The 21,830-nt window shown below is 64.4% G+C and overlaps 6 protein-coding genes across 18 annotated transcripts in view; 1 reads left to right on the forward strand and 5 right to left on the reverse strand.

The window, feature by feature from the left end:
- Positions 1–336: 336 nt before the first annotated feature.
- On the forward strand, positions 337–2,092 carry LOC119712079 (PSMC3 interacting protein). Its single transcript, XM_038162953.1, has 8 exons — positions 337–453; positions 525–631; positions 701–790; positions 862–973; positions 1,087–1,232; positions 1,349–1,402; positions 1,483–1,542; positions 1,622–2,092. Exons 1-8 carry the CDS (start codon positions 423–425, stop codon positions 1,679–1,681), a joined length of 660 nt encoding a protein of 219 aa, XP_038018881.1. The 5' UTR covers positions 337–422; the 3' UTR covers positions 1,682–2,092.
- Positions 2,093–2,263: 171 nt separating this feature from the next.
- MLX (MAX dimerization protein MLX) lies at positions 2,264–5,941 on the reverse strand. Of its 6 annotated transcripts, none has more exons than XM_038162948.1 (8): positions 5,838–5,941; positions 5,494–5,530; positions 5,269–5,358; positions 4,729–4,835; positions 4,445–4,544; positions 4,093–4,192; positions 3,574–3,775; positions 2,264–3,463 (listed from the first exon to the last, which is right to left on the reverse strand). In XM_038162948.1, exons 1-8 carry the CDS (start codon positions 5,880–5,882, stop codon positions 3,407–3,409), a joined length of 738 nt encoding a protein of 245 aa, XP_038018876.1. In that variant the 5' UTR covers positions 5,883–5,941; the 3' UTR covers positions 2,264–3,406. The 6 variants fall into 6 exon arrangements, with proteins under 6 accessions (XP_038018876.1, XP_038018875.1, XP_038018874.1 ...); XM_038162947.1 differs by having other exon boundaries at positions 4,445–4,523; positions 5,748–5,882; XM_038162946.1 differs by having other exon boundaries at positions 5,748–5,882.
- Positions 5,942–6,634: 693 nt separating this feature from the next.
- COASY (Coenzyme A synthase) lies at positions 6,635–10,803 on the reverse strand. The gene is made up of 9 exons (XM_038162893.1): positions 10,185–10,803; positions 9,644–9,858; positions 9,373–9,504; positions 8,979–9,168; positions 8,578–8,642; positions 7,747–7,831; positions 7,546–7,643; positions 7,311–7,457; positions 6,635–6,897 (listed from the first exon to the last, which is right to left on the reverse strand). Exons 1-9 carry the CDS (start codon positions 10,786–10,788, stop codon positions 6,841–6,843), a joined length of 1,593 nt encoding a protein of 530 aa, XP_038018821.1. The 5' UTR covers positions 10,789–10,803; the 3' UTR covers positions 6,635–6,840.
- Positions 10,804–10,902: 99 nt separating this feature from the next.
- HSD17B1 (hydroxysteroid 17-beta dehydrogenase 1) lies at positions 10,903–12,792 on the reverse strand. The gene is made up of 6 exons (XM_038162894.1): positions 12,508–12,792; positions 12,213–12,374; positions 11,790–11,969; positions 11,614–11,707; positions 11,331–11,514; positions 10,903–11,259 (listed from the first exon to the last, which is right to left on the reverse strand). The coding sequence occupies exons 1-6, from the start codon at positions 12,635–12,637 to the stop codon at positions 11,089–11,091; spliced, it is 921 nt and encodes a 306-aa protein (XP_038018822.1). The 5' UTR covers positions 12,638–12,792; the 3' UTR covers positions 10,903–11,088.
- A 195-nt stretch (positions 12,793–12,987) lies between these two features.
- Positions 12,988–18,076, reverse strand: NAGLU (N-acetyl-alpha-glucosaminidase). Its single transcript, XM_038162883.1, has 6 exons — positions 16,311–18,076; positions 16,043–16,190; positions 15,770–15,916; positions 15,496–15,581; positions 15,072–15,328; positions 12,988–14,855 (listed from the first exon to the last, which is right to left on the reverse strand). Exons 1-6 carry the CDS (start codon positions 17,198–17,200, stop codon positions 13,639–13,641), a joined length of 2,745 nt encoding a protein of 914 aa, XP_038018811.1. The 5' UTR covers positions 17,201–18,076; the 3' UTR covers positions 12,988–13,638.
- Positions 18,077–18,217: 141 nt separating this feature from the next.
- The window catches only part of ATP6V0A1 (ATPase H+ transporting V0 subunit a1), a 30,404-nt gene continuing 26,791 nt past the window's right edge, over positions 18,218–21,830 (reverse strand). For all 8 annotated transcript variants that reach the window (XM_038162890.1, XM_038162889.1, XM_038162886.1 and 5 more), the window contains one exon: positions 18,218–19,545. In XM_038162890.1, the coding sequence (XP_038018818.1) occupies positions 19,452–19,545 (94 nt within the window). In that variant the 3' untranslated portion in view covers positions 18,218–19,451. The remainder of the gene's footprint in view (positions 19,546–21,830) is intronic.

Below are 21,830 nucleotides of genomic sequence, written 5' to 3' on the forward strand. Positions count from 1 at the left end.
CTGCGTCGGCCGTGCCGGGGCTGAGGGCGGGGGCGGGGGGCGGCCTCAGCCGGGAACGGGAGGTCGGTAACGGCTTGTTCCGTACGGGCCGGAGCACCTTCGCTGGCCGAGTCCGGTGCGGAGGTGGAGGGGCGAGGGGGCTGCGCTTCTCACCCCGCGGCAGGAGCGCCGGCTCCGGTCGGTGAGGGCGAGTGGCTGCCCGGGGGCGCTGAGCCCCCCGCCGGCCGGGCTTGACCCGCTCGCTCCCGCCGCGGGCTGCGCGCGGGCCCCGTTGCCGCGGGGGCGGGCCGGTACCGGCGGCGCGCGTTCCCCCGCCCGGCACGGGCTGCCCCGCCATTGGCGACCGGCGGGCGGCGCGCCGGAAGTGCGTGAAGGGCGCCAACCGGGAACGGAGCGGGGCTGGAGGCCCGGGGAGCGGCGGCATGAGCAAAGGGCGGGAGGCCGCGGCCGGCGGTGAGTGCGGGAGGGGCGGGGGAGCACCGGGCGGCCCCAGCAGGCCGCGGTGACCGGGGCTGGTCCCGCAGGAGGCGCCGCCGCCGTCCTGCTGCGCTACCTGCGGGAGCAGAACCGCCCGTACAGCGCCCAGGATGCCTTCGGGAACCTGCAGCGGGAGCACGGGCTGGGCAAGGCGGTGAGCAGGGCCGGGCCGGGCCGGGCTGGGGCGGGGCGGGCCGGGCCCGGCTGACGCCGCGTCCCGCAGGCCGTGGTGAAGGCGCTGGAGCAGCTGGCGCAGCAGGGCCGCGTTCGCGAGAAGGTCTACGGGAAGCAGAAGATCTACTTCGCCGACCAGGTGAGCCCCGGCCGCCGCCGCCGCCCGCGGGCCCCGCTGGCCCCGCAGCCCTGACCCGCCGCTCCCCGCAGGAGCAGCTCCCGGCCGCCAGCGATGCGGAGCTCCGCGGGCTGGACGGGGAGATCGCCGCACGCTCCGGCCAGCTGCAAGCGCTGCAGCAGAGCTGCCGGCACATGGAGGCGGGTGAGTGTGCCTGGCCGGGCAGCCCCGAGCCGCCGCGGCATCCCCGGGGGCACGGGCAGCCGTGGCCTGGTGCCGGGTGGCAGCCCGGCCGGTGATCGGTGCCGCCTTCCCAGAGCTGAAGGACTTGAATAGCTCCATGACAACCCCTGAGATTGCCAGGGAGATCGAGGCGCTGAGGAAGGACTGTGCCAGTTACACGGAGAAACTGGAGAGGATTAAATCTGCTACCAACCACGTGACGCCAGAGGAAAAAGAGAAGGTGAACATGAACCCGGCGCCGGTGTGGATCCAGGATCCAGCACTTCCCCTACAGGCATCACTTGCCCGGGGCTGCTGAGAGCCCCGCGGGGCGGCTCTGACCCGGTGCTGTTGCAGGTGTGCCGGGAGCAGCAGCTGTACCGCCGGGAGTGGCGCCGGAGGAAGAGGATGGTAGCGGCTGTGCTGCGGGTGGGCAGCGAGGGCCCTGCCGGGACTGCTGCCCACAGCCCTCACGTGCCCTGTCTCGCCAGGCCACCGAGCTGCTGGATGCCATCCTGGAGGGCTATCCCAAGAGCAAGAAGCAATTCTTTGTAAGTACCGAGGCTGGGTCGTGCCCATGGCTGCCGAGCCAGACGCTGAGCCTGTTCTGATCTGCTCGGTGCTGTGCAGGAGGAGGTTGGGATAGAGACGGATGAGGACCACGGCGTCGAGCTGCCAGCGACCACGTGAGGTGCTGGGGGAGCCTTTGCTCTGGGGAGAAGCTGCTGCGGAGCTGCCGCTGAAACTTGGCTGTTGGGTTGTTCTTTTTCTGTTTTTGCAGGACTGGGATTTGTCCTGTGTATTTATTTGGTTTTGTTTTGAAATGTTTTGCAGTTGGAAGGGTGGTGGGTAGGAGTAACTTGGCACTGGCTCTCTCCTTGCAGTGGAATGTTTTTTCCTGCCCCCGGTGCACAGAGCTGCCTGGCTGGGGGGACACGTGGGGGCACGGGGGCTGCGTCCCTGGTGTTGTGGCAAGGAAAGGCAGCGAGGGACTGTCTGAGCTGCAGAGCTCTGTATGTGTTCTAGCTGCTTCTTGCTGCGTGCCTGAGCGGTCACATGAGAATATGATCCATTAAACACCAGGATTTTGGTTCAGCTGCACATCCCTGCGCTGTTTGTCTCTTCAGAGGGTGTCAGGGCAGGGTTTAGGCCCTGAGGAGTGGGGAGGGCAGGAGTGAGGAGAGGGTAACCTGAGCCACAGGGGCTGGAATGGGCTTCTGGAAACCACCAGCTCTAGGGCACAGCTCCAGGAACTCAGCATCAGAAAAAGCATTAAAACATTCAGTGAAATTTATTTAATTACTTTTCACAATAGAAAAATACATCACTTTTGTGTGTGAGGTCTGTAAAATTCCACGTCTTCTTCCCAAGGCAGGAGGCAGCGCTCCCTCCTCAGTGCTGGAAAAACTGCCCGAAATAAACATTCCCTGGAAGTGCCCCTGGAGCAGGAGCACAAACATGGTTATGGAGAACAAACCCTGCTGCTGGCAGCACCCTGGTCCCATCACTCTGGACAGTGCGCAGCCCTCACCCAGGCAGAGCTGTGACCCAGGCTGGGTGTGGGACAGGGTCAAACATGTCCCTGACAGCGGCTGCTTCTACAGCTGGCACAGGCAGCACTCTGGGACCATTTCAAAATTTACAATAACCAAATCAAATCAAGGCTGGTCATGTATGTGTGTGTATAAAAGTTGTAAGGAGGAGCAAGTGCACGTTGCCATGCTATGCTACAGCTGCAGACCGTTCCTGTGCAGTACAGCCACAGTTTCTGAAAAGGAGAGATGTTCCAGCACTTGCAGGAACTTCCTCTGTTCCTTCCCAGGGACTCACGGCTGCAGCATGCTTGGGGTTCATCAAGGCCCCAGCATGTGCTGCCAGGGCTGCAGCTCCCAGCCCTTGATGGGCTCATCCCACTGCCAGCACTGCCAGGCTCCTCCAAAATGCAATAGCTGACCCAAAACAGCTGCTTCAGAGGGGCAGGGCACATCCCAGAGGGTCAGGGAAAAGCAATTCCTACTGCTATACCAGAAACCCATTGTTTTTAGTATGCATTTGTCACATTTGCCCTCCCTGGGGATAGCAGGGCTGTCACAGGCCTGAGGGCACAGAGCAGAGCTGCTGTGGGATCTGCTCTGCAAGGAGAGTCGGTGGCACAGGCAACCCACGGCTCTGCCTGAGCCAGAGACTCTGCTCCCCACCTTTCCCTCCCCTCCTGCCCAGTCCCTGTGAAGATCTGATGGCACCGAGTGGAGCAGCAGTGTTTGCACAGCCACCGTTGGGCTTCAGAAGGAATACAATAAATAATTCAGAGAACCTTAAAAACAGCCACAAGGGAGAGGGCCCAGGGTGGTGCCTGGCACCCCGGCCTCTGGCAGAAGTGCCCCGTCCCCACGGGCACAGAAGTGGCAGGGAGGCTCAGTAGAGCTGGCTCTTCACCTTGTGCAGGACCCCGATGACAACGTCCCGCAGCGTCTGAGGCAGAGAGAGGACACGGTCAGTTGGTCTGTGGAGGGACAGCCACCCCTGTGCCACTGTCTGTGCCCCCCTGGCACGCACCAGCCCCTCTGCAGCCCTGCACTCACCTGGGGCTTGCAGTGCTCCTCAATCCAGCTGAAGACACACGCTGAGAGCTCCTGAAAACTCGTTACAGACACTGAGGCATTGAAGGACTGGAACAGGGAGTCCATGATGCCTTGGAAAACATTGAACTTCACCTCGTCAGAGATCTGGTTCTTCCCCTCGTTTGGGTTGTCCTGATGAGCTTTCACAATCTGCTCATAGTTCCTGAAACAAGCACAGCACACCAAGGTCAGCAGTGAGGTCTCCACACGTGGCTCCGAGCTGCCACTCCCAGCTCCTGCTCCCAGCTCTGAATTCCCACACCAGCTCCTGCTCCCAGCTCTGAATTCCCACACCAGTTCCTGCTCCCAGCTCTGAATTCCCACACCAGCTCCTGCTCCCAGCTTGAATTCCCACACCAGCTCCTGCTCCCGGTTCCCAGCTCCAGGCCTGTCCCCAGATGGAAAACCACTGCAGAACCCACAAGAATGTGAGGGAACAACAGGAAGCAGAGGACATGACCCCAACAGCTCTTCCCTTACACTTTCATGATCTTCAAGGCCATCACATCTTTCCTGAGGGTAGAAACTTCCTCCTCCTGCTTTTTCTTCTCCTTGTGCAGGAACTGGATGTAGTCGATAGCTGAGCATGAAAATACAGAGTGAGGATTTGGGAGCAGCCATGAAATCCCCACAGGAGGTGCCTGAACCAGGGCACCATCAGCTCCCACTGACCCAGTTCCCTTGGGGAAGGAGTGCAGCTGAGCAGCACCCAAGCTCCCCAGAGCCTCGTCACACCAGAAGGTTCTAAGGTGCTGAACTTTGCCCTGCACACCTCTAGGGCGGAGCTTTGGGGGTTGATAGCACCTCCTTCCTTCCTGCCCTTGGGACTCACTTTTCTGCAGCACAATGGCCTTGCTCAGCTTCTGGGAGCTGATGGAGAAATCCTGCTGCTCACAGGTGGGGACGATGGCCTGCAAGTCATTGTAGCCTTTCTGCAGGGAAGCAGAACCAGAGCGTGGGCTCACCCCGTGAGGCCAGGGGCACTCCCAGCTCCCTGCCAGAGCCAGGGCAGCTCCCAGCACACACGTGAGCAGGGAGGGCAGACGCAGCAGCAGAACAGAAGTGCTGGGAGAGCTGAGTGCCACAGCAGTGCCTGCTGCCTCGTGCCTCGCTCACCTTGATGGCATCTCGGCGCTTCTGCTCGGCCTGGGTGTGCGCCCGGCGGCGCTGGTCCTTGTACGAATCCTTGCCGGACTCCTGATGGTAGTCACTGTCCTCATCGTCTGTGGGGACACAGCGTGGCTGGGGGTGGGGACACGGAGGCACCAGGAGGGGCACAAGACAGCTCAAGGGACCGCTACAGCTGCAGCCAGGCCCAGCACAGCCCCCACCCCATTCAACTACAGCAGGCTGGGCAGAAGAAAAGCCTTCCAAGGAGCCCTGGCAACACCTTCCCTCTCCTCAGGGAGCTGGGCAGGAGAAATCTCCCAGGGGTGCTGGCAGCTGCCTTGGAAAGGTGTCAAAACCAGAGTGATTCTCGACTCTAAACCCTGCTGGAAACCACAGAACCCTGATGCTGTTCCCACCACCTTTCTCCTCAGGACAGGAATCCTGCCCAGCCACGCTCACCCCCTCGGTGCAGGGCAGACCTGAAGCCCGGCACGTGCCGGATTCCCCAGCGAGCAGAAACTCGTTGTCACGGAGAGCAAACCCCACCTGTGTTGGGGACAGAAGAGGCACTGGTGGAGCCGATGCTGTTGGCCCGGGACACTATGCTGCCTTTGCGGGCATTTTCCATGAAGAGCGCTGGAATTAGAGCGTCCCGGGGTCAGTGCCCAGCGCGGGGTGTGACCGGGCGCAGGGTCGTGAGGGGCGTCCCCGGGCAGCCGCCGCCACCCACGAACGGGGGTGGCGCGGGCCGGGCGCCGCCCGGGCACCTACCGGAGTCCAGGCCATTGTCGCCGTAGGCCGCGTCCACCTGCGCGGGGCCGGCGGGCGGAGGAGACACGTCAGCGGGGCTGGGGCGGCGACCGCGGCCCGCGCCCCGGAGCCCCCCCGCCCCCAGGAGCTCGGTCAGCCCGAGGAGCCCCCGCCACCCCCGAGCCGCGGCTCCGCCGGGGCCTTCGCCGCCGCCCCTCGCCCGGGCACTGACTCGTGCGCGCTCCCCGCCCCCGCAGCCCCAGCCCGGCGCTCACCCTGCCCGGCCGCCACGAGCCCCGTCCCGGCGCGCCGCCCTGCGCCCCCGCGGCACCCGGCGGCCCGGCCCGACCCGATCCCGGCCCCACCTTCCCCCACGAGTCCTCGGCGGCGGCGCCCGGCGGCTCCGCCATCTTCCGCCCGCCCGGTCATGTGACCGCCCGGGAGCGCGCGCCGCGCCGCGCCGCGCCGCCAGGGAGCGCCCCCGCGCGCGTGACGTCATGGGCGTGACCCACCGGCACCGGGAGTCCGGCACCGGGAATCCCGCACCGGCACCGGGAGTCCCACACCGGTACCGGGAATCCCACACCGAACACCGGGAGTTCCGCACCGGCACCGGGAGTCCCGCACCGGCACCGGGAGTCCCACACCGGGCACCGGCAGTCCCACACCGAACACCGGGAGTTCCGCACCGGCACCGGGAGTCCCGCACCGGTACTGGGAGTCCCACACCGAACACCGGGAGTCCCGCACCGGGCACCGGCAGTCCCACACCGGTACTGGGAGTCCCGCACCCGTACTGGGAGTCCCTCACCGAACACCGGGAGTCCCGCACCGGGCACCGGGAGTCCCGCACCGGCACCGGGAGTCCCACACCGGGCACCGGCAGTCCCACATCGGGAGTCCCACACCGGTACCGGGAATCCCACACTGGGAGTCCTACACCGGGCACCAGGAGTCCCGCACTGGTACCGGGAGTCCCGCATCGGGAGTCCCACACCGTCACTGGGAGTCCTGCACCGGGCACCGGGAATCCCGCACCGGGAATCTCATCCTGGGCACCGGGAGTCCCGCACCAGGCACCGGGAGTCCCACAGCAGGCACCGCGGGCCCCCGGGCCAGAACGGGAGCGGGGAGGGGACGGGACGGGCGCACGGACACGCACTGCAGGAGCAGCCTCTTTACTGTCACCCAGCGGGGCTCAGCCCTGCAGGGCTCCCCCTCACCGGGGGACCGCAGGACGCCCCGGACCCTCGCCGGAGCTGGACGGGGCCGGTGCTCTCGGTTCCACGCTGCTCAGTCCGTCCGCTCGCGGTGGGCAGTGGTGGCTGGGCACGGAGCGCGGCACGGCCGTGGCGGCAGGACGGGCCCTCACGGGCCGGGCTCCGGGCTGAGGCGCCGCTGCAGCAGGTCCCAGGCCTTCTGCACCTGCACCGGAACCGGGCGGCACTCAGAGCCCGCGGGAAGGCGAGCGGGCAGGAGCCCCACACCGCAGTCCCAGCCTCTGCTGCCCCACACTGCAGTCCCAGCCTCTCCTGCCCCACACCGCAGTCAGTCCCAGCCTCTCCTGCCCCACACCTCACTCCCAGCCTCTCCTCTCCCACACCACAGCAGTCCCAGCCTCTGCTGCCCCACACCTCAGTCAGTCCCAGCCTCTCCTGCCCCACACCGCAGTCCCAGCCTGTTCCCTCCCGGCTGAATTCACACCCCCAGTCCAGCCGCTGTGGCAGCCTCGATGGGGAACAGCGCACCCGGGCACGGCCCGAGCACGCAGCGAGCCCTGCAGCTGCTGTCACACCCGCCCCGAGCCCCCCCCCGGTACTGCAGCAGCCCCGGCTCACCTGCTGGCGGGTGATGTGCGGCTCCCAGAGGCTGCAGAGCACCACCTGGGACTGCTCTACCCGCTGCCTGTTGCTCATCTGGCTCTGCAGCCGCTGGCGAGCGGCCTCCTCGGTCAGCCCGTCCCTGGCCACAATGCGCCTCACGGCCTGCCGGGGACACAGGGGACACTCAGGTGCTCGGGGCAGGCTGAGGAGCAGCCCTGGCAGTAAGTGAGGGGCCCAGGGTGTTGCCCACCTCCTCCTCGGGGATGATGGCTGTCCACACCTCGTGGACCATGTCCTGCCAGCCGGCCTCCAGCAGCACGGCAGCGTCCAGCACACACACGGCCTTCCCTAGGGAACGAGGGCATTCCTCAGTGCCCAGCCATGGATGGCAGCAGCCTGCGCTCACTCCCACCTTCCTGACACTTCACTACCGCAGAGCTGCCCTCGTTACCTTGAGCATCGGCCTCCCTGACCCTCTCCTTCACCAACTGGGCTATTTTGGGCCACACAATGTCCGTCAGCCTCTTCAGCTGCTCCTAGAAAGGACCACAGCAGGATTTGAGATGCAGTCCCTTGTCCTCAGAACCCCTCTGAACCCAGCCAGGAGAGCGGGGGTGTAAGCAGTCAGGGGACACCCAGGAAGGAGCCACTGGGGCTGGGGAGGTAGGCTCAGCCCATCACTGAGCACCAGGAAGGAAAGCTTTCACACTGGCCAGAGGCTCCCATTCCTGCTGCCAGGGCCAGGCTGCTTTTCCTGCTATTTTCCTTGTCCTGCCATTAGGGCCCTGCTATTAGCACAGCTCTCAGTCTCTGCTGTGAGAGGAGCTTTGCTCCACAGCACGGCAAGCTCCCCATGCAGCAGGTCCCACAAAAGTCATGTCCCTCCAGGGAACCTCTTGATGTGCCTCCACCTTGGCAGGGGAAGCAGCGGAGCAAGAGGCTGGGCACCTGTAAAGGCCAGGTGCCACAGAACCCCCGGGGCACAAGGGGCAGAGACCCTTGGCTGTGTTTGTCAGGTGTGCCGCTCTGAGCTGGGTGGAGGAACAGCACAGGATGGAGGAGATGGGCAACGGGGACAGGGAGACGGGAACAGGGCAAGAGCAATCCAGCACAGCTGCTGATTCAGCTGCAGAGATGTGATCTGTCCCACCCTGGCCCCATGCCACTGCCAGAAAATACAGCCAGGAAAGTGTCACCATCTCAAAGGGCTGAAAACTCAAAACCCCTGTCACAAGAGAACAGCCCACACTCACAGCATTATTTACAATAAACCTGCTTTTACCTGGTTTCCAAACACTTTGGCCCCGAGGACTTTCCTGTTAATCGTTCCATCTTTGTTCAGGATCTCTGCAAGGCAGAAGCACAACAGGTTTGGGAGGGACAACTCCCATCCCTGTGGCAAGCCTGGGTTGGGGAAAGGGCTTTGGCACAGGGCTCTCAACACACAAACACCTGACCTGGCAGCTCTTCACCTGATTCCTGAAAAGGACAGGGAAGAGCTTTTTCCAGGCAAACAACAGCCTGGTTCATCGTTCCCCACGAGCAGCTCTGACATGGGGCACACAACACTCGGGGAGCCCAAAACCCATGGGCGGGAGGGAGGGGGACACAGGCCAGGGCTCTCTGGGACACCGGGACACCCTCCCTCCCCTTCCTCCTCCCTGCAGCCTCCAGTGACTCTACCTGCCCCAAAGGCTGCCACCACTGGCTCGTAGGCCGGGCCACCAGGGACATAGACAGCATGGCCCAGCTGGTCAGCGTCGATGACGAAGGCGCCCAGCTGCCCCAGGAGTTTGGCCATGGAGGTTTTCCCACTCCCAGTTCCCCCAGTCAGCCCGATCACGTACGGGCGCAGCGGCAGAGCTGGGTCTCGCTGGGGGAAAGAGGAAAGCCGTGGCAGCAGATGGAGAACTGGGCTTTGCTGGAGAAGGATCCTGACACCCTGGGCTGGAGCCTGGAGATGGCCATGAAAGGCCCTGCAGAGCAGCAGGCAGCCTCTCCAAACTCTGCCTCTGAGACTCCCACCCCTCCTCCCGGGCACTCCCATTGCAGCCGTGGCTCTGCAGGCCCCCCTCACCCGTGGGGGCTGCAGCAGGGTCCCCAGCAGCCTCTGCCGGAGGCTGGAGGAGCTGATCTTCTCCTCCTCGTTCTGACTGTGCTCAGGGTCCTTCATCAACTGGATTTCGTACAGAGCCAGCTCGGGGAGCCCCTGATGAGAGAAGGGAGCCCCGAGGGCCGTCAGCCATGAGAATGCAGCAGAGGGAAGGGGCGATTCGAGACCACATTTGCCCCCAGGCAGTATCAGGCAGGGCGAGAGGGTGGGCAGGGATCTCCAGCCTGGGAATTACGTTTTCAAGTCTCTTCCTGTTCACGGCCTCCCCTCCCCGGTGGGTCTCCTCGCTGACCACCAGGCACTGCAGCTCGGGGTCTGTGACTGAGGGGCCGAAGGGGTCGGCCAGAGGCACGATGTCGTAGCACAGCGAGGGCTTCACATCCTCCAAGAACTCGCGCAGCTTCGCCGCCCGCAGCTCGTACGGCTCGATCAGCTCTGGCAGGACCTTGTCTGCCGAGCGCCAGGAGGGCGGAGAAGCACAAGAGTGACGGAAAAGCGAGACCAAGAGATGGGAGAAAAGAGAGACCAAGAGATGGGACTTTGAACGCTGCCTCCCCCTTCCCTTGCCCTCGCTGCACCTGTACACCTCGCTGGTTGTGGGCAGGACACCGGGTCCCCCCTGGATCCCCACTGACGCTCTGCCCGGATGCCACCGCCTTGGGTGGGTGGCTGCCAGGACTTCACTTGTTTCTGTGCCCCCAGACCACTGCCCTGCCCCGGGGAGCACCGGGCTCGGCCCTGGTGCCCGCGCAGTGCCACGGCCGCCCCGGACTCACGGCGGAGCAGCTCTCCGTCGGCCACCCCGGCCAGGAGCCGCCGCCGGGCCAGGAGGCAGCAGGCGCTGAGCAGGAGCCGGTGGGCGCCGTGCAGCCGGTCGAAGGTGCCGCCAACAGCCACGTCCAAGAATTCGGGGAGCGTCGCGTCAGGATCCGGCTGGGGGTCCCCCTCGGGGTCCCCCTCGGTGTCCTCGCCCAGCAGCAGCGCGGGCAGGCTCGGCGGGCAGCCGTACACAGCGGCGGCCAGGCGCTGCAGCCCGAGCTGCACCGGCTCCGGCGGCCCCGGCGCCTCGGCGGCGGCCGCCAGCAGGACGCGGGGCTGCCGTGCCAGGCGGCGGCCGGGGCCGAGCAGGACGCGCAGGTCCAGCCCCCGCCGCGCCGCCGCCGCCGTGTACAGCGCGGCCAGAGCCCGCAGCAGCGCGGGGCCCGCGGGCGGAGCGGCGGGGCCGGCGGCGGGGCCGCCCAGCCGCAGCCCCGGCTGCAGATGCACGTACAGCGGCCCCGCCACCAGCCCCGCCGCCGCCGCCACCAGCCCCGCCGCCCGCCGGGGCAGCGCGGGCAGCGGCGCCGTCAGCACCAGCAGCCCCGAGGCGAAGGGCGGCATCGCCCCGCCGGAAGCGCCGCCGACCGGAACGGGGCCGGCGACGGGGCCGGAACAGCACCGCCTCCCGGGCAGCCCCGCCGCGGCGGGAGGCGCGCCCGGCTCCGCCCGCGGGGGAGGAGACCGGCCCGCCCGGCCGCAGCGCGGCCCCGCAGCGCGGAGCGAGCCCCGCGGCGTGACGGGGACGGAGCCGGAGCCGTGCGGCTGCGAAGGGCTTTATTGGGGACGCGGCGGCACCGAGCACGCGAACGGGCCCGGCTGGGGGTTCGCGCGGCAGCGGTTCCGGTGCTGGCGTGGCTCCGCTCAGGGCTGGTCCCCGCCGGCATCGCTGCCGCCGAACACGAAGTCGTGCATGGCGCGGACGTACGCGGAGCCATCGGGGCTGCTCAGCCGCAGGCGCCAGAGCGGGGCGAGGAGCTGGGTGCTGGCGCAGCGAAGGGGTGGGCAGGGGCTGCCGATGGCCTCCAGGAACAGCTGGCACCGCAGACGGGTCAGAGCCTCCCCTGGCACGGCCCCACGGCCACCCCCGCCCCGCGGTGACTGACCGGCAGGACCTCCTCCACCTCCTGGGCCGTGTCGCGGAAGATGCTCTGGCAGTGCCCCAGGTACCGGCGGTACAGCCCCTGTGTCTCGGCGTCCAGGCCCCGCATCTCGCTGCCCTCGGGGTCGGGGCGCTGCAGGTTGGCCAGGAAGCTGGTGTGGACGGGCCCGCACTCCACCAGCGTCAGGCTGCGGGAGGGAGCGCATGAGCTGCCGCCGTGCCCCTGCCATGGCGTTCCCCCATCCCGGTGGGCACGATCCAGCCCTCGCGGCATCGCTAGCACTCACTGGATGTTGAAGGGGCGCAGGACGATGGCCAGACTCTCACACAGCCCCTCCACTGCAAACTTGCTGGCACAGTACACAGCATTGAAGGGCAGCCCTGGGGGCAGAGCCGCACCCTGAGCACCAGAGCTCTTCCCCACAGGAAGCTCCGTGTGCCACAGGGTGCTGGGGGGTCCCACCTTGCAGCCCCCCGATGCTGCTGGAGACAATGATCCGCCCGGCCCTGCGGCTCTTCATGGCCGGCAGGAACGCCTGGATGGTGCGGACAGCCCCAAAGAGGTTCACATCGAAGAGAGCTTTCATGGCCTGCTCGGAGCAGGTCTCCAGCGGTCCCATCAGTCCCACCCCTGCATTGCAGACTGCCAGGCACGCTGCAGTCAGCTGGGCACAGGGCAGCCAGCCGGGGACTGTAGCCCCACACACCACCAAGAAGGCAGAAATGGGGGGGGGTGTTTCCCTGCTGATGAGCCCTTGCCACCCCCAAACCCATCTACTGCACCCCTACCCCGTTAAACACGTCCTGTCCCAGCCCTAGGACTGCCTGCACCCCACAGAGTCACAGGCACCCCAGGGACACCGGGGGGCACCAGAAAGAGCCGTACCCAGCACATCCAGCCGCTGTCCCTGCACCCGCTGTGCAGCAGCTGCCAGCGAGCGCGGGTCAGTGACATCGAGCTGCAGGAGCTCCAGCGTGTCGGGGCAGCAGCCCCCCAGGCGCTCCAGCAGCCGCTCACCCTTGGCCAGGTCACGCATGGTGGCATAAACTGGGGAGAGAGCGTGGCCGTGGGCAGCAGCGGCACCGAGCTGCACGGGCAGCACCCACCCCAGCCCAGCCCAGGCTCTGTCTCTCCTTGGTGAGAGCACCTGGGACCCCCGGGGCAGCACCGGCCCCTGTACCTTTGAAGCGGCGAGCGGCGTCGGCTGCCAGGCGTGCAGCCAGCCCCAGGCCGATGCCTGAGGAGCAGCCCGTGATCAGCACCGTGGTTCTCTCCATGGCTGGCAGTGCTGGCCAGCGGGGCCACCCCATTTAAGAGGGCTGGGAAGGGGGTCCCCCCGCCCCACGCCGCCGTGTTGTGTCTGCTGCCTTATCTCAAGGCCCCTCCACCCTCCTCCCTGCGCATGCCTGGGGCTCCCTGCGCCTTGATCCTCGTGCAGGTGCTGAGATAAAGACTCCACGGAGCCAGGACCTCCCTGCTGGAGGAGGCTCTGGGGCACGAGGGGAGCCGCAGCCCCAGGGGTCTGCCCCAGCTGTACTTTGCTGTGCCAGGCATCCCAGCTGCCAGGACACGTCTGGCAGGGTGTTCCTGCTGGGCAGGCTCAGGCCTGAGCTGCTCCTCTGCCCCCATGTTCCACACGGTCCTGTGCTAGCAAAAGGAGTTGGACAAACATGGGAGAAAAGTCTGTATTGGCTCCACGGCTGGGCTCTGCCCAAGCCCCAGCTGTGGAAAAGGCCTCAAAACCTCCGTCCTGGGGAGCGCCAGCTCCAGCAGCACTGAAGGCGACAACACTGCAAAATTTATGATACAAAAGGCACCAAATGTGGGCAGGGTCATGCAGGCCTACCCCACAGGCACTGAGGTCCAACACTGCCCTGCCCCTCTGCCGATGGCCTCCCTGTCTGCTTCTCCCCCATCACTGCCCCTGCTAGCCAGCCAAGGCCCCACAGCAGGGACACATTTGTCCTGTCCCTCTGCAGTGTCCCACCAAGCTTCCAGCTGCGAGCACCGGGGCAGCTCAGGTTTCCTGGGAACAGGCTCAGGGCAGAGCTGAGCACAAAGCATGGTGTGGGATGGGACCCTGGAGCACAGCCTCCCCCCACCCATCTGCCAGCCCCTTGTCCACGTGCCTGCCCCTCTTGGGGCACATCCTGCCCTTGCAGAAAAATGGGTGGATCCAGGCTGGCTGAGGGCCACCAGGGCCACTGTGCCCCTCCTCCAGGACACAGCCATCAGGCCAGGAGCCCGGGGGGAGAGGATGCAGGGGCTCTGTCCACTCTCTCTGCAGGAGGCTCCGAGGCAGAACCCAAAGTCACGCAGGCCCGGCCAAGCTGCGCCGCAGGGCGCTGGGGTAGTACTTGAGGAACAGCTTCCTGGAGATCTCCATCGTGTCCCCAGCTGGGACAGCTGGGTAGCGCTTCTTGTTGTAGATGAAGCCTCTCTCCACTTGGAAGACAGCCTGGTTGAACTGGTCCTGGTGGAAGGGGCGGCCCGAGTTGAGGCTCTCCACCAGCACAGAGACGAAGAGGCTCCAGCGCACAGCGTAGTAGTCCAGCACCAGCCCACCCAGCTGCTTGTTGGCGTAGTCCAGAATGTTCCCGCTGGGCCCCCAGAGCGTCACCTGGTTGCGGGCATTCAGCTCGTACTGCTCAGCCTCCCGGTCACTGGTGGCCACGGCACGGGCGCTCTCCAGCCAGCGGCCGAGGAGGAAGAGGCCGTGGCTGGACAGGAGGCTGTCCAGCTCCGGCAGCAGGTCGTACACCAGCACGCCGCCGGCCGTCAGCAGCTCGGGCAGCGCGCGGCTCTGGAAGGCCTGGCGGATGCTCAGGTAGTAGTCGCCGACCAGCTGCTGGGCTGCCTGCCGCGTCACGTCCACCAGGTCGTAGAGGAAGGTGGGGCTGGAGCCCAGCTCGGCGCCGGCGCTCAGCAGCAGGCGCCAGGCCTCGTAGACGTCGCTGGCGTTGTACCAGAGCTCCGTGTCCATGCGCAGCGAGGGCCGGCGCACCAAGGGGCTGCGGTTGTGGTTGACGCAGACGCCGGTGCAGTTGTAGACGCTGCGCAGGAGCAGGCGCCAGGCGGCGGCCGCGGCAGCGCTCGGGGCGCCGTAGCGGCGCTCGGCGTAGCGGGTCACCCAGCTGGGCAGGTCGAGGGGCTCCTGCCGCCAGCCCAGCTCGTTCATCAGCTCGTACACCACGTCGTTCTGCTCGATGCCCTCGGGCACCAGCCCCGTGCCCACCATGGTGGAGTTGGGGAAGCGTCGAGCTGCGAAGGGGCCCTGGTTGATGGCCTCCACGGTGCCGAAGAGGCCGTGGTTGCCCCCGAAGTTGTGCAGCATGCACCAGATGAAGGGCTGCCCATAGAAGGACTCTGTCCACTGGTAGACGGGCTTGGACTCGGCAAAGAGGTCGAGAACAATCATCCTGCCGAGGGGCACTCCGTGCAGCAGGGCCCGCACCTGTGCTGGCTGCCAGAAGTCAGGCTGGTGCTGGAAGAGCCAGCCCTGCATCAGCCACAGCGCCTTGGGGTCAGCTGGGGACAGAAGAGCACTGAGTGAGATCCTCTCTAAGCAGGGCCCACAGGTGGGTGTCTCATGAGGCCCTGGGGCCACTAACCGCCCCTCAAGGGGGTTTTGGGGATCTGGCACCCATGGGTTCTGTGCTTGCATGGGGCCCACAGCCACCACCCCAAGCCCCTGCTATCCCACCTGGGCCCGTGTGGCCAGGCCAGCACCACACACGGACCCACCTCCTGTCATCGACCTGAAAACGGCATTGCTGACTCTGGAGAGATAGGCAGGCTCGGAGGAGAGGGGGGTCATCTCGTTGAAGGTGTCTGCACTATAGACATGGTCTGTGCCAAACTCCTTGATCAGCTCCTTCAGGAAGAGGGTCCCGATCACCTGGAACATGGGGTCCTCTGGGTCCAGCAGGTAGATGCATGAGTAGGTGCAGTCGAAGTGGCTCCAGTGCCCCAGGCGAGTGGCATTCACACGTGGGAAGACCCTGCACCAGAGGGCAGAGATGGGGATCAGGAGAAGAACAGGACAGGACCACCGTGCCTGTGCGGGGACTGGGCAGCCTCCCGGGGAAGCCGCAGGGAGAGGCGCTGCCGGAGGTGAGACCCCGGGAAGGGCCCGGGGCTGAGCCCCCGGGGCAGGGGCTGCACCTACCGCAGGATGCCCTGCGGCACGTGGCCCGCGAAGGCCGGCAGCACCGTGGTCATCCCCAGCGAGCGCATCCGCTCCACGATCCGGTACTGGGAGAGAGAGGGAGGGAAGGAGCAGAAGGAGAGAAGCCCCCAGGTTCCCACGAGGGGAGCCCGGGCGCTGCTGCAGCTCGGGGCGGAGCGGGGGGCTCCCCGAGGCTGCGTGAGGGCAGCCTCGGCCAGGAGGACCGGGGGGGTGACAGGGGTTTGCCCCGGGCGGGCGGGGCCGCCCCCTGTACCTGCAGGTAGAGCTGCTTGAAGTGCCAGGCGGGCGGCAGCGGCCCGGCCCAGCGGCGGAGGTTGCCCATCCTGTTCCAGGCCAGGAACGCGGGGCCCGTGAAGTACTTATCGATCTCCGACTGGTTCAGCCCCAGGTTACGATAAACCTGCGCCGGGCGCCGGGGGTCAGCCGGTCCCACGGCTCCCGGTTCCAGAGGTCCCGCCACCTCCATCCTGTCGGTTGCGGTTCCGACGCCCTCCCGGTCCCCGCCGCCCCTCGCCCCGGTGCTCACCCGCTGCCAGACCGCCTCCTGCCCCGCGAAAGCCGGTGCCAGGTTGATGCCGCTCAGCGCCATCCAGTCGATCTCCCGCTCCCAGCGCGCCCAGTCCCACCAGGCGAAGGAGTAGCTCTGGGCGCAGACGTTCTGGTAGTAGCGGTACCTGCGGGAGCGGCGGAGGCTGCGCCCGGGCCCCCCGCGCCCCCCGGGCCCCCGTTACATAACAGCGCCTTGTCCCGCGCTAACGAGGCGTGAGCGGCGCCCGGCCCCGCGTCCCCGTTACCTGCCGGGGGCGGCGGCGCGGATCTCGGCCCGCAGCCGCGGCAGCGGGTCTGGCAGGCGGAGCTGCGCCCCGGACCACGACAGGTGGCAGCCGCAGAAGTCTCGCAGGTAGCGATAGAGACCGGCGGCCGCCGCCACGCCGCTGGAGCCCGCTACGGCGACGGCCACCCCGGCGCCGGGAGGCAACCACAGCCGGTAGATGTCAGGCCCGCCGGCCGCCAGCGCCGGGTCCACCGAGAGCGACACGGCGGCGGCCCGCGGGCCGAGCAGGCGCCGCGCCAGCGCCCGCACCGCCTCCTCCTGCCGCGCGTCCCCCGCTCGCCCCGCCGTCGCCGCCAGCAGCAGCAGGAACGGCAGCGCCAGCCCCGGTACCGGCCCCAGTCCCGGTTCAGGTCCCGGTTCCGGCCCCCGCCGCACCGCCATCGCCGCTGCCTGCCCCGCCGCCGGTCCCGCCTTTCCCGGTACGGTCCCGCCCGCCGCCGGCCCCGCCTCTCCCGGTACGGTCCCGCCCGCCGCCGGCCCCGCCTCTCCGGTACGGTCCCGCCCGCCGCCGGTCCCGCCTCTCACGGCCCCGCGGCGCTGGGCGGTGCCGGTGGCGGGGGCCGGGCCCGATCGGTTACCGGCCACCGAGCGGAGCGGGGCCGGTTCCGCGGGGCGGGCGGGTCTGGGCCCCTTGGAGCAGGGATGTCCCGAGCCGGCTGGGGACAGCCGCTCCCCGAGCCCCGGGCCCGCTCCCCGCCCGCTCCGGGTGCCCGAGCAGGGACCGGGTTTGCAGCTCCTGCTCGGGGCAGCGGGACCGTGCGGCTCCGAGGTGTTTCTAGTCTCTCGTTTTCCACCCGTGACGGCTCCGCACCACCGGGGCAATCGAGCCGCGGCGGCCCCGCCATCCATCAGCCCGGCGCTCCCGGGACTGACCGGGACCCGCTCCGGCCGGCCGGGGGCGCCGCGAGACCGGGCAGCGCCGGTGCCTCGGGCCGGGGAGCGTCCCGGCAGCGCAGCGGCCCCCGGGGAACGGGCTCAGGCTGCCCGGGTCTCTCTCAGCCGCAGGGGGAATTCGTAGACATTTCCAGGACAGAATTCCGCCGCGGGACGGCCCGGAGGAGGCAGGGACGGGGGAACTCGGGGCTCCCCGAGCCCCCCCAGTGCAGCACACGGGGGGCCAGCGTGTCCTGCCAGCACCAGCCATGGAAACGGGCAGAAATGTGATTGCATGAGAACGGTGAAAGGCGACAGAGAACATTCCCCCGGGGTCCATACAGTCCCGCCGGTACCTCCAGCTCCATTCCCCGGACCGGCGGGAAGCCGGTTCCTCGTCCAAGAGGTGCGGGAGGCTGGGGCCGCGGCTCAGTGCGGCTTCTCGCCCTCCCGGAGAGATCAGGAGAGGGGAAACACACGGACATGAGCAACACCATCGGCAAAACCCTGCAGAACCCTCCCTTCCGCTGCTCCCGCACTTGTGGGAGGACAGGAAGGGCCTGAGTAAACACGGCCCTCGGGGGGAGCGGGGAAAGCAGGAGCCGGGAAAGCACAGCCCCCGGCACGCAGAGCGTGTTGCCCTTCGAATGGTACCCACAGCACCTGGGTTAAACAAGAAAACTTGTTTAACTTTCATGGGGTCTATCAGGGAGGGCAGGAGGCCCCGGGACAAACGGCCCCGGCCCGGCCTTTGCTCAGGATATCGCCGGGGCTCGATAAGCACAGAGGCATCCAGCCCAGAGTCACGCCGGTCTCGCTGTACAAACCAGCCCTGCCCACCCCATGCTTCTGGCCTTGGAGGTGGCAGGATCCTGGAAAGAAATGCCCAAGGTCCCAGCAGTCCCCAGCAGCTCTGGGGGCTGTGTTCGGGGTAGGTCAGGGATGAGGGGCTGCCCCCGAGTCCCCTGAGGAAGCAGAAAACAGGCCACAGTGTTTGTTGTGGAGTTAATTTAATTTATACAGTGACTGTCACCAATGTGTTTCACCCAGGCAGCAGAACACAGCAGGACTGGTGTCAAAGCTCCACCTGCAGCCAAATGACCCTTGAGCCTGCAGACAGCTCTGTGAATGCCCAGCACACCCTCCTGTGACACAGCGAGTGCCCAGGGCCTGCCTGGGTGCACACAAGGGTCCCTGTGCCCCGTACACACTGCAGTGTGCAAGGTACACATAACCTTCTCACCTAATTTAAAGCAGCCTGGCACCTCGAGGCATTTCCTCCTTGCTTCCAGGTTAGTGAGTCTCGTTACTGCTCTAATCCATTCTTACACAAATACTCATCTCCACTGCCAGAATGGGACACGACAGTCACACACAGCACTGACACAGCCCACTGCTGCTACAGCTACATCGAGTTGAGGAGTGCAAGGAAATACTGACAGCTCGGACAGGAAAGAAAGCAACAGCTAATGCAGGGACACGCCACAGAGACCCCCCTGCCACGGAGCTGTTTTGGCAAGACTGGGCCACTGCTCTCCCTTAAGGGGCTCCCCAGAGAGTGCACAGGACAATGTGAGTCACTGGTACCTCCACCCGCCTCCAGCGATGCCAAGCCCACAAAGGCACCATCTGATGTGCCTCCAGGGCTTTGGTTTCAAACCAAAAAGCTCAAGAATTTCACTGCCAGTGGCAGTACCTGCAGTGACCAGTGACAGTGTGCACCAAGGCTCATCCCTCCCCCTCCTGCCCCAGGCCACAGTCAGGCAGCTGAGTCCCAGTGCATCAGGACTCCTCACCTCCAGCAGTAAGAGGGGGAACAGCCCTCACTCTTCTCGAGCTGAGGTCGTTGGGCCTTTTCTCCACGTGCTGTTTTGTCTCCTCAGCACAGCTGCCATTTCTTTTCTGCCCCGATCAGCTGCCAAGCAATGCACAACACAGGGAGCACACGACTGCACACCAAACAGACACCTCATGCACTTGGTACCTTTGGGAGTAAACTCAAAGAAAGAAAAGTTTCTGTGATCCAGTGTTGTTACCCCAGAACGTCAAAGCTTTTGGCCTTGGGATGCCATGGTAACGCTCAAGGGTGCTGCAATAAGTTACTGTCACTACACACACGACTCACACACACGGGGAGGGGTCAGCCACACCCCTGGTGCTGGGGAGGGTCAGTCTCACACACAAACACACACAAACACAACGTTTAACACTGCTGGAGTGGGGGGCCTCAGTCGTCAAACCTCCCCTCGCGGATGATGTCAAAGGAGAAAGGGAGAAACTTGAACCCAGTGCCAGTGTAGAACTTGTTCTGGAATTCAATCCTGCAAGAGACAAAAGAGTGATTACTCACTAGAAAGGCGGCTCTCAATAGGAACAGTTAGAAAGGACTCCATTAAAAGTAGGATCACTGACTATAAACAGCTTTAAGGAGAAAAAGAGGTATTATAACATAATGAATCTTTCGGCACAACCCCCCCATCTATGTGTGCAGCTGCCTGGACACTTCGATCCCATCCTCAGGGACAAAAAATGGCAACAGGAGCAGAAGGCTGGCCTTGTGTCCCAGGAAGCACAGGAGCAGAGACAGCATTTTCTACACCAGCTGCTGAAGTTCCCTTTTTCATTAGCACAAGCCTCAGCCATGTGACAGTGAACTCAGACTCCCCAGCAGGCACTTGTGTTGATTCCCTGCAGCACATTTGCACTGGGACGTGCCCGCCAGCTCCAGCCGAGCGTTAGCTCAGCCCCATTTGCTGCTGCCCCTAATGAGCTCCAGTAAAAAAAGAATTATTCTAGAGAACTGCCCAATAGTCAGCGACAGCCAAATAGGGACAGGGAAAACTAATCCCCTGACTCCCAGCAAAAACAAGCCCAGGCTTCACAGACACTTTCCACTGCACAATCTGCTGGAAAACAAAGTCCCTGCAGGCAGCAAGTGACAGCAAACTGGGGAGCCTTTAACACAGCTCAGGAGAAGGGTTTTTTCAGCAAAAAAAAGACAAACTTGAATTATTTTTCCCCAAATGGGGAATCATGGCAAAGTCCAGAGCTGCTGGATTCAGCTAGCAAAAAATGATTTCTCCACAGAGCCCAGGAGGGAAATGCTCAGGAAAACCAGCTTTAGCCTGTATCTTCTGCTGCCTCACAGGCCAAGGGATCCCCAGGATGAGCAGGATTTTCCATGTGGGAGGAAGGGCTCTGTGCCAACATGCTCCAGTTTTTCAGGAACCCTGATAATCTCCATAAGTATCCTGTGACTAAGTAACTGTTCTGTAAGCAAAGGGAAATGAGAGGCAGAGGGTTGAGATATGTGAGTCACCCAAGCTCACTGTGACTGACATGTTAACCCTGATGATTCACAATTCCAGCTGGCCTCACCATCCAAAACCTCCCTTTGGACATTCCATTACAACTGCCTACAACTGGAGGGCTGACCTGGGAGAGAGGCTGCCCTAAGGCTAGAAAACTAGCCAGAAAATGTATTTAACCAAATAATCAGTGTGGATGGTCAGTGGGGTTTTCTGCAGGTGTGTCCAGAACACCCAGCAGGCAGCACTGCTGTTGCCAGGCTCACTGCCTGTTACGTGTCCCAGTTTACTGCTGGCCCCTCTGTGTGTCTCACACTGCTGGCCCCTCTGTGTGTTCTCACATCTGCAGAGAATTTACAGACACTGGCATTAGCAGCAAACAGACAGGAGTCCTCTGGCAGCAGCAGTGCTCCAGGAGACTCTCTCTGCAGCTTTTTTAGTGTCAGTGTTTGTCAGGCTGTCGTTTTTTCCAACCCCACAGAGTCAGGGTAACAACACTGGCAAACCAGCAGCTCCAGTCCCATGAGCAGGAGGCAAAAGTGCAACAGGAACCCGACTGTCACTCAGTACAACTGCAAATTCCCACTCTGTGTTTGTGTCCCTGAAGGTGCCAGAGCCTGGGGTCAGGTGTAAAGCAGGCCCACCTCAAGGGTGGCACACCTGACAGACAGAACCCACTGGGGTGTCTGTGCAGAGACTGCTGCAGTCACTCCTTCCCAAAAAGAGCAGAGGTACCACATGTGTCTCTGGGATATCCACCCTGCCTGACAGGAGGCTGTGGCTGCCCCTTGGAGTTTTCCCCTCCATTCACAAAGGAAAATCAAATCCTGGCAGGTGGGTGAGCAGCTGGACTCCACCACTCCCACTCACTGGATTGAGAGTGGGATGCAGCTCCAACACACCCAAGCCCCTCAGGAAGCAGCACCCTGAATAGTTACAAACCTTTTCTTTTGGGCACAGTCTGTTTTGGCTCACATTAGGAGAGGTGACTAGCTTAAAAAGGGAGAAACTGCTTTAATCTGAATGTTCATGTGAAACTACCTCACTGAAAAGCAATAAATGGAAGGTTGAATATTTCAGAAGGGTGATACATTTCAGAAGAGTTACAGCAAAAGAAGCTGTCAGCATGGCAGCTGAGACATGTACAGAGCTGCAGTGCAGCCCAAATTCACACCCTGCAATCCTGGCAGCAACCCAGAGGGCTGCCTCCACCCCAGAACGGCCTGAAAAGCCCAACCTGCTCAAAGAATGCACACTGAAAAAGCACAAAATAAACCTCCCCCATTTGGGACTGCCAG

The sequence above is a fragment of the Motacilla alba genome, chromosome 27, assembly GCF_015832195.1.
Source record: "Motacilla alba alba isolate MOTALB_02 chromosome 27, Motacilla_alba_V1.0_pri, whole genome shotgun sequence".
Classification (NCBI taxonomy): domain Eukaryota; kingdom Metazoa; phylum Chordata; class Aves; order Passeriformes; family Motacillidae; genus Motacilla; species Motacilla alba.